Source organism: Penicillium canescens (genome assembly GCF_028828765.1).
Source record: "Penicillium canescens strain IBT 15451 chromosome Unknown utg000007l_segment0_segment0, whole genome shotgun sequence".
Classification (NCBI taxonomy): Eukaryota; Fungi; Ascomycota; class Eurotiomycetes; order Eurotiales; family Aspergillaceae; genus Penicillium; species Penicillium canescens.
The window spans coordinates 563,418-572,636 of record NW_026703969.1 but is presented as its reverse complement, the minus strand read 5'-3'; the positions used below and the strand labels follow the sequence as shown (position 1 = coordinate 572,636).

Here is a 9,219-nt window from a genome sequence, read left to right as displayed (position 1 = left end):
AACTGAAGGACCCCATGTTGCAGCAGGCAACGAAGATGGATTAGTTCATTACTTCTTTCCAATGACCGCACATAACTGAAGCCCTTCCTGAGCTTATAACGTCAAGTCTTTTTTCGCCGTTGCTGAATGGAGTTGGCGGCACGCCATGCGCTCCCAGGAGCGTGCTAGATGACATTTGTGCGGGCTTCGAAGATGGGGTCTTTGCGAACCATGATGGCGGTTGGATTGGATGTATGTGAGAGAGAGAGAAAGATGGAGTTGGAGATACAGTATGAAAGAGGGTTGGAGATAGCGCATGGCAAACGTCACTGACCGCATTCAGTGCATTTTTAGCGTCGGTTTATTTTGGTTGCAGACCAGTCTACATCGGTCGAATTGCCGGTTTACTTGATTGGAATCTAGAGTCCATTCAGTGTAGAATAAGTTGTTTATAGGTTAGGCAGCAGGTTGCTTCGGCTATCACGGCTATACCTTGTCAGCACCAAATCAGTCTACAAAATTAAGTAAAAAAATAGGCAAAGTGAACCAGTCAAAATTGCTAAAAACTAGTATACAGCCAAAAACCCTCAGCGTTTGCTCAGCAGAGATAATCTGCGAGAACTCCTGGAACTCCGTGAAACTCGATGCTTTCCGTTAATACGTCGCCGACCGGATTTCAAAGTACTACACTGTTGCGACAGACCGAGAGTATCGATTGCCCAGGCCATGGTCAACAACAACCCCCAACTCGGTTGAGCCTCCGGGGCGCCAGCCGACCAGGTCGGGGAGAAATGCTCACTAACCGCTAGCTGCAATGCTCTGCCCGTCGCATCGCGAAGTGGACGCGCCAAGGCTGGGCTGCAAGCAAGTAGTCTGGTGAGCAGTCTCATCCGAAACACCGGACGACTGGACGCCTTCGAGGACGACAGACTCGGGGTCGAAATCAACCATAAAATCAAAGGGAAATGCTGATAGATATCCGCCGTCGAGAACATCAAAGGCAAACCCGTCTTCAGGGAATGAAGAATTTGGCTCAGCGGGTGAATCATCGTTGAACAGGCGGCGGAAGTCATCGTCAGAAAGAGGAGCTGCAACGTCATTTGTAGTTGAAGGTTCTTCGGAAAGGTCGAAGAGAGGGAGGGCGCTTCCAGCTCCTTCGGGACCTCCGACGGACACTGCAGGTCACACAACACCGCTGCAGGATGTTGTGTCGCGTCGGAGGCTTCAGCAAGAGTGGAAGGCTTGAGGGTGGGGGAGTAGTCGGTCACTGAGGGGGTGGGGAATGGGATTCGTTCCATGAGGAGTTCGTCGCCTTCCTGCTTGAAGAGGGTGGGCGTGAGGGTGGGAGATTCAATGGCGGGAGAGCTGGCTTTGGGAGTGGCGCTGCAAGATCCGCGGACCTCAGCGGAGAGTTGAGCCACCTGTTGACTGAGGCGGTTGTTCTCGGTCTCCATCTGTGATAGCCGCTGAATAAGGAACTGGTTCTGTTGTTCCATGCGGATCTTCTCGGTCTCAAGCTTCTCCATCTCCAGTATCTTGCGTTCGCGTGATGTTTGAGCGGTCGCGCGGTTCCGGAGGACCCGTTCTATCCGACGCTGTTCTTTCTCATCATCTGTCTTAGCGCGTTTGCTAGTTCTGTTAGTGATGATTCGCGAGTGGGCGAATGGAGGGCACACATACCGAGGAGGTAGATTTGTCTTTGGGGTTGGGAGTTCTTGTCCCCAAGACTTTCTCTTCTTTGCTGGCTTCTTCTCGTCCTCTTCCTCATTGATGTCATCCTCTGGCTCTGGTGAGTCCAGTGATGTATCTGCGGGGGAGATTGTGTACATTTCGGGATCAGATGTTGGCAAAGTATCCAACGGGTTGATAGTGTCGGCCATGATATTGGATACCGGTGCCGGATGCAAGGTTCTGTTCAGATGAAGACACTTGAGGGGTAAGATGGGATTAACCTAGTCAAGGCCACGCTGTCATCACGGCACCGGAGATCCAGACTCCGGGGAAATTAAGTCAGAGGTGAGTCAGCAAGAAGAGAGAGAATGGAAAGGACAACTGTCTGTTTGCAGAAGGTGAAAGAGTGGCAGAGTGGCAGAGTGGCAGACTTAAGTAGAGGCCAGCGTGGTCTAAGGGGGGAGAACACAGGGGACTGTAGGTACAAGGTGGCGCATACATTACACTATGATAAGGGAAGTACCCATTTGGTGTAAATTATGCATCATTCCCCCCTGTGCAGACGAGGTACCGGTGCGAACGCTGGTAGGTTCGATGATATGCTGCACATATCGCCTGAGCCACCACAGATTGATGCGCTTGAATTTGTAGTTGATGGTGTAGTAAGTTGGTAGGTTGAGTAGAATGCTTGCCACCTGGACGCCGCTGACTTCCTGATCATGTGAGAGGGTACTGAAGCAGTGAAGCGCAAAATTGTCTAAACCTGGAAGGCTTCTAACGTAACTGTGACCGGTTTGCAGTGCTTAACAGTTGGGCGGAAATCTAGCCCCAGTTTTGCTCAGATGATTTGGGGGGACAATTCGTCCCCTTATTTTATGCCGATCTGAAAGGGTATCTACCCACCCACTAACCGGCCCCTTAGAAAAGCTATCTTTTTATCCCAGACCCTAGCGTACCACAGGCTGATTCAGTGCCTTTACACTCCATCGTATTTTTTTGTATGGTAAAAGGGGTCATTTCGGGATACCCAAGTCGTAGCATGCCAATATCTGTCCTTAAGGCTATGAGACGCTCTCAACAGCGACCTCCTGAATAGTTCTTGAACCAATCATGTCAATTGATTCCGTCGGTATTAGTGCGTACAGATATCCTGTGGTTCCACATTTAGCCTTAGGAGAGCTGTCACGGTACGCCGGAACATAACTACCCTGCTGAATACACGGGGATTCCGTGATCCTCTGTCACGGCCATTTTTTAGGCTTTCAGATATCACCCAAGACTTCAGGGCTTGCGTTCTTAAGACGCTGATAGATGAGACTTGAAGGCCTCAGCCAATGAGGAGTATCACCACCGTCACGGCCATATCTTGTAAGATCCAACATCACGCAAGACTTTAGGGCCGATATTTTCTAAGGGAATTCCACGCTTCTAGCCACCTTCCGAGCCGCAAAGTCATTGATAGCTATAGAGTACTCTAAATACGGTTTATCATTGGCACTTAGACTATTTGTTACTAAGACTAATCAAAGCTGAGAAGGGCCATCACTTCCTACTAGGCGTTATGCTTCGAGAGAAAACTCCAACCGAATCAAACCGAGAGACGTAATACGAATAGAGGCATATTCTAAGATTCAACCGAATCGAACTTCGAACAATTATTCCGCCCTGACGTTGACCTTTGGCAGGCGGGACTACCACTCTCCTATCGTTATAGCCCCTCATTGTAAACCGCGACGGCTGCTAAATAGAGTATCCACTCGGATAGCGCCCCTTAGTTGGAGGCTAAGCTCGGCACATTCGCCCAATGGCTGCGTGATTCCATTTACAAGTCGTCAGCAAGTGGGTCTAGTATGGGACCATCAAGCCAACCATTCGTCCCAGACCAGTCCACGGCCCCTCTTTCTCACCGCCTTGGAAAGCTTGCAAAAGCTTAGCATCAAGTTTATTCCAACAGGGACCCCGCGAAGATGCAAGTGCCATTTGGAAATACCCCAGAACCCAAGGTTGGAAGTGAATAAAGGGCCCGTTTTCGTTCTCCTAAGAACTATTTCATTCTCAGCTGCAAAACAGTGCTAAGGAATCGGTCTTAGTTACCGCTGTGATGCAGTACCTCCCTGTGTCCCATTGGAAGATTATATCAAGCTGAGAAGTGGTATTTTACCACTAAGGACTGGTTGATTCAGGGACTACCCACTCCTCCGTACGTTTTCGTATGGTAAACCGGGTCAACTCGGAATACACGCACTGTTCACGCTAATACTAGCATTTCAGTTTATGAGACGCCCCCAATAGCGATCTCCACTCTTCAATAGCTCGTTCAATTGGTTACCCTCAGTGCTAGCATGTACGGAAATTCTACGACCGTTAAAATCTCTGCTCGAACTATTTAGCGTAAGCAATTACGTACCAAGCGATTAGGTGGAGAAAGCCCAGATGCCAAGGGCTCGAAAATCGCGCACCGAATCCGTTTAAGCAAAATGTTTATTAACTGTATATTCTGCCCCCGATCAGATTAGATTGATTAACTGCTCATTTCATTCGTCATTTCTGTTATGGCAGCACCTAAAGAACCGTGGGTTCTCTCGTGGGCCCTCAGTGTATTGCGCAGATCTTGTAAGATTGTCGACAACAATGCCTACGCAGATATTCAGGCAATGGCCCCCATCCAATCGCCCGGCCAGCCCCAAGAGTCGTTAACATATAATGGCGCCAAACACAAAAAGCATCCGGACCTAGAGAGCAATCACAAGTGGGCTCAGCCACCTGCGTTCGTGAATGCTTTCGACAAGGTTGTTGTATTTGCGGGCACGCCTCTCGTTTTCTTCTTTATGATTGCCGGACTACTCGCCTGGCTGATTATCGGCATTGTGCTAGGACCGTCCCAGGCGTGGCAGATTGCGATGCAGAACGTTAGCCCTATCCAGTGCTACGTCTCCGATACCTTCCTTATGCGGCAGCAGCGCAACAACTCGCGCGACTTGTTGAGCTTGGTCTGTGATCTCCGCTCGCGGAATGCAGCCTGCCAACGTATACTGGAAAAACTGCACCTAACCAATCCCAACTACTTTGACTTCAAAGTGCAAAGCGCGGGTACGGAGATAGAGCTGAATATCCAACAAATTGATGATGGCGTCCATCTTCCGCGTCATAGCCTATACGATCGAATCTCTGATCCCATTGTTTGGGCATTTAGCTCTCTCTACGCGTGGGTGGCCTTCTGTATCGGGATCTTCGTCTGGCTAAGTTTCGGTAAAGAGCAACAGTGGGGCAACAATTGGCAGCTATATATCAATAGCGCAACGGCTGTTGAACTTACTTTTGTCAGTGTCTTTTTGCAAAATACCAGACAGCGTCACATGAGGTATCTCAAAGAGTGTTTTGAGTCGATCATGCACGAGGATATGTGCCTAGAGAACCGATTGCGCGAAATCACGGGTGACTTAGACCCAAACCCCACTGTGGAATTCAAGTACGATTATAATACAGAAACTACTCGAGGCCAGCGATTGATCGACTATTATGGCGCGATCATCGGCACGGGTGTTGGACTGGTTTTATCGACGATTGTCTTTGCGGTGTGGATCGGCATCGGATCGACGATGCAATGGAGTTCGAACTGGTGGCTGATCATTGGCACATACACGGGACTCGTAGGATTCGTCGACGGCTTCGTGTTGCGGAACGCCTACTTCGGCGGGTCCCGGGTGGTTGATGGGCAGTTTGACGTGCTGGCTAAGGCGGACGCCCAGCTAGGCGACTTGCTTGGGATATCGGAATTTTCCCCAGACACCGTCGAGTTAGACTCCCTGCAGACTCTCATTGCCAACAAAATCGGCGAGTGGTGCTCCTGCTCGGGTGCCGTGCTAGGTTCCTTTGTGACCGTGCTGGCGGTATTGAGCATTGCTACCGCTATGCAGTGGTCGGAAACAGGACAGCTGATCTGCAACACGCCGACCATGATTATTGAGGGTTTCCTGTTGTTAGTGTTGATGCAAGCGCATAACATGACCAACACGCACCGGCGGCTACAGCTCCGCAATGCTCTCCGGCGACGATTGGCTATAAATTCGCAGATTTATCGTTTCATTTCGGACGGGGTTGAGAATATTGGTTGTGAAAAGGATTCTCAAGAATGAAGTCTTGGCAATCAATTTTCTGAAGGCCCTATTTGACCAGCAGATTGTTGCCAAATCTTGCAAGGCACGTTTTAAAGGGCCTGGATTAGTGAAATTTACATCACCAACACCGCCCGCTTTCTCTTCCGTTGATGTTCGCGTTGAGTCTACAGTTTTAAAACGGTCCTACATGTCCCCAGGACGAAGCTGTTGATGGAGATCTCCCGTCTCCAGGCGGATGTTCCCGCAGTTTTTTCTAGGACTGCGCCATTTGCTGTTTGCCCTTTTAGACTGTTGGCCTATATGCGGCCTCATTTACGTTCTTTCTCTCGCTTTCTCCTAGAATATCGAGCCCGATGTTTCTGTCCATCTCTCTCGGCTTCCTTTGCGTAGATGTCTCCAACGTTTTCAGATGTACAATGCGACCAAATGCAGGAATATTTAAGCAAGCTAAAACAGGAATGCCTATCGTTGATAGGGCTAGATTGAACAAGCGGAATCAATTGAATTGAACAGTTGATTAATCGAAAAGAGTGGGAATCAAGGGAAATGATAATATTCCATGGAAGCTGCGACTTCCGGCTCAATCAACTGTAAAGAGCGGGGTAATGGTGCAATACTCAGAGTAAATTGGCCCAACTTGTTGTACAACATCGTGACTATGTGGATGAATTTGTAGTGTTAGATATTGCTACGGACGATGTGGCAGCTGTTGAGATTCCTGCATGAATAGTTAGATGGTGTATACCAGATATATCAGGCATGAATCAGTCAGCGTACATCCTTCCATGAAGAGTATAGTTCGGGTAAAATTCTGTCATTTAAATAGGGTCTCTTTCTCAATGAGAAAGAGATCAGACTTAAACCACCTCTCTAGAATAGGTCAAATTCATGCCGTCTTGGGTTGTACATCCTGAATTTCAACAGTAGCAATCGCCCTTCTTTGGAATGACAATAATATAGAGGATGTCCCAGAGTCAAAGGACTCGAGCACGATGGTGGTGCCCTTGGAACAGGCGCGCCTACACATTTTCGTCCTTGTCATGCAAAACCAGGAGGATTTCATCGGAGTGTTATGTGGCCCGGTAAGTACTGCGGACAGCGTATAAGGATTCACGATACTATGAGTGTTCCCGAAGGGAGACAGGACATGGTAGCAAGGGGGCTCTGGGAAAATGGAAATACAGCATTCTTGTTGGCTCAGGGTAATACGTCTGCTTGGATTTGATAGGATCGATGGTCGAAAGCAGGGTAATCTTTGGGGTGAAGCGTACGATTTGTTTTGACCTACACCCAAGCCAGGAGGTAATTAGTTTGACGGAGACCGTGGAAGCACGAGCGCAGCTGACGATCATTAGCGGAACCGCAAATCACTTCGACCGCTTAGTTTGGACGACCCATGGAATCGCCTGCTCGGTGAGAAAATGCGGTGGTCATGTAAGATTCAGGCCCGGGCTTCTGCCCCACTTGCTTTCTAGGTTGCTCGTGATTAAGCCCTACAGCCCAAAAGAGAAGCCCAGAGAATTGGGGCAGACTCACCAGTCTCGGCCTGCTCATGTACCGGGAATTGAACAGACCAGCAGTGTACTGGAAAGATTCTCTCTCGCTACAGTCGTAATCAAGATGCGGAGGGTAATTGAGATAAAGTTTTAGGGGCCGCAGGAGGGCCGGCCCACAACCTCAACCCGTTTCCGGCAGCCAATCGGTTCCTCGGTTTTAGTGCAAAAACCGGAGATATTTTTACATAAGCTCATGAGATCTGTCCATGATTGGCATAGTTTCTACGAGCTATCCGCTAGGGATATGGGACTGACGATTGAAATGGGCCGATGAGGGGGCTGTGTCGGATTCAGAGAGTACAATCTCTACGGGAAAGCTTTATGCAGGACAGAAGACAGAGCTTCTAGAACGTTCGACAGACCTGATAGACAAGGAGCAACTTGCCACTTGACAGGAGAATTATTCTCCTGTGACAGGAACCAGGAAAGCATAACCACGGATCGGGATTTAGCCTACCATTCTGTTGCCAGAATTCCGCGCGATATTCCAAATACCTCACCTGCCTGGACCGTACCTCGGCCGTACCTCCTAAGCAACAGAGTCCTTTTCGATCGGACACTGACGGCCGTCAAGTTTGGGCTTGTGGATCGGTCTGGACCTTTGCAAATCCTTCACTTCTTCTCCGGGCCATAAATAGAACCTCCTTGAACTAGTGTCCCGTGGGTCGTCGCTGGGATCTGCATCGCAGAACCGTACCTGCGTCTGTCTAAATTCGCGCATTGTGTTTGATTGGTCCGTCGGGCGCTATTTGTATCCAGAGTCTCATCAATGTGATAGTAGCGTTGCAATCTTGCGAGGGGGTGGCGATCACGCGAACCTAGCTCGTGGGCCTGGTTGCACATTTCACATGGTTGTCCCAGGCTCGGTTTCCTATGGAAACTTTCCAATAAGCTCTGGGATTTTGTTTATGCCCTCCCAAAGAAGGACAATCCTCATCCTGAGCTTGAGAGTATGTCAATATCTGTGCGGTAAGGGAGTAGAGATTCTAGTAAAAGCAACATTAGCTGGCTACGAGTAGACAGGGAAGAAACAACATTCAGCGGGGCGGGGCCAAGGATGAGCAGAATTGATTCGAGCGAGACCAAAGGATCCTCCGGCCAACCGCAGGTACAGTCCAGCGTTTCTGTCAACCAGAAATTTTCCAACCTATTATTTTGGCATCTGTTGAAGCACATCAACCCTCATGAAAGAGACGGTGACCGTGGCTAAACGGGCAGATGTAGGGTGCCACCGCTTGAGCGATTTAATTTGCAAACTCAACAATATGTAGGAATCACATTTTTGCGGCGTTGCTTTCTTTCAACAGTTGATGAAAGCGGTTCACCATACTCAACGCAAGATTTGAGAGAAATGATCCCAGGTCGAAACGTGAATCTGCGGGCCACAAGGTGTCCAGACACCGTTTCAACGTCGTTCGACTTGCTTCAACGCCAACCAAAGGATAGTGATCTCTCTACCCTCGGCGCAATGGTTCCATGGTAGAGACTTGACCGAAAAATTATAAAAGGGGCCGGATTCCCAGCCCAAAAAACTCAGGACTTCGGTCCTCACACTTTGATCCTCACACTTTGATGCATCGTAGTGTCCCAGGGACTCTTGCCTGCGGGCTCGAGAGTTTCCGTGACCACGGCTGTCGCTGCCACGAGCCCAGCGATGTAAGACTGTGCTCCCTCGCTGCCATGAGCCCCGCGAGCGTAAAAAGGTGCTTCGCAGGATAGGTCTGCGTGAACAACAATCCTCGCAGGGGGGTGCTGCGAAAACAAGACTACCCCGCAGGATAGGTCTGCGTCAACAACAATCCTCGCAGGGGGGTGCTGCGAAAACAAGACTACCCCGCAGGATAGGTCTGCGTCAACAACAATCCTCGCAGGGGGGTGCTGCGAAAACAAGACTA

General features: G+C 49.5%; 2 protein-coding genes across 2 annotated transcripts; one reads left to right on the top strand and one right to left on the bottom strand.

Moving 5' to 3' along the window:
- Window positions 1–777: 777 nt before the first annotated feature.
- On the bottom strand, window positions 778–2,107 carry N7446_010595 (bZIP transcription factor; the record flags this gene model as incomplete). The annotated part of the gene is given in 3 exon segments (XM_058519338.1): window positions 778–1,154; window positions 1,166–1,614; window positions 1,660–2,107. The coding sequence occupies 3 exon segments, from the start codon at window positions 1,857–1,859 to the stop codon at window positions 778–780; spliced, it is 1,026 nt and encodes a 341-aa protein (XP_058368176.1). The 5' UTR covers window positions 1,860–2,107.
- Window positions 2,108–4,304: 2,197 nt separating this feature from the next.
- N7446_010594 (low affinity iron transporter-like protein) lies at window positions 4,305–5,786 on the top strand (the record flags this gene model as incomplete). Its single annotated transcript, XM_058519337.1, has 1 exon — window positions 4,305–5,786. The coding sequence occupies one exon, from the start codon at window positions 4,305–4,307 to the stop codon at window positions 5,784–5,786; it is 1,482 nt and encodes a 493-aa protein (XP_058368175.1).
- Between the last annotated feature and the right edge of the window lie 3,433 nt (window positions 5,787–9,219).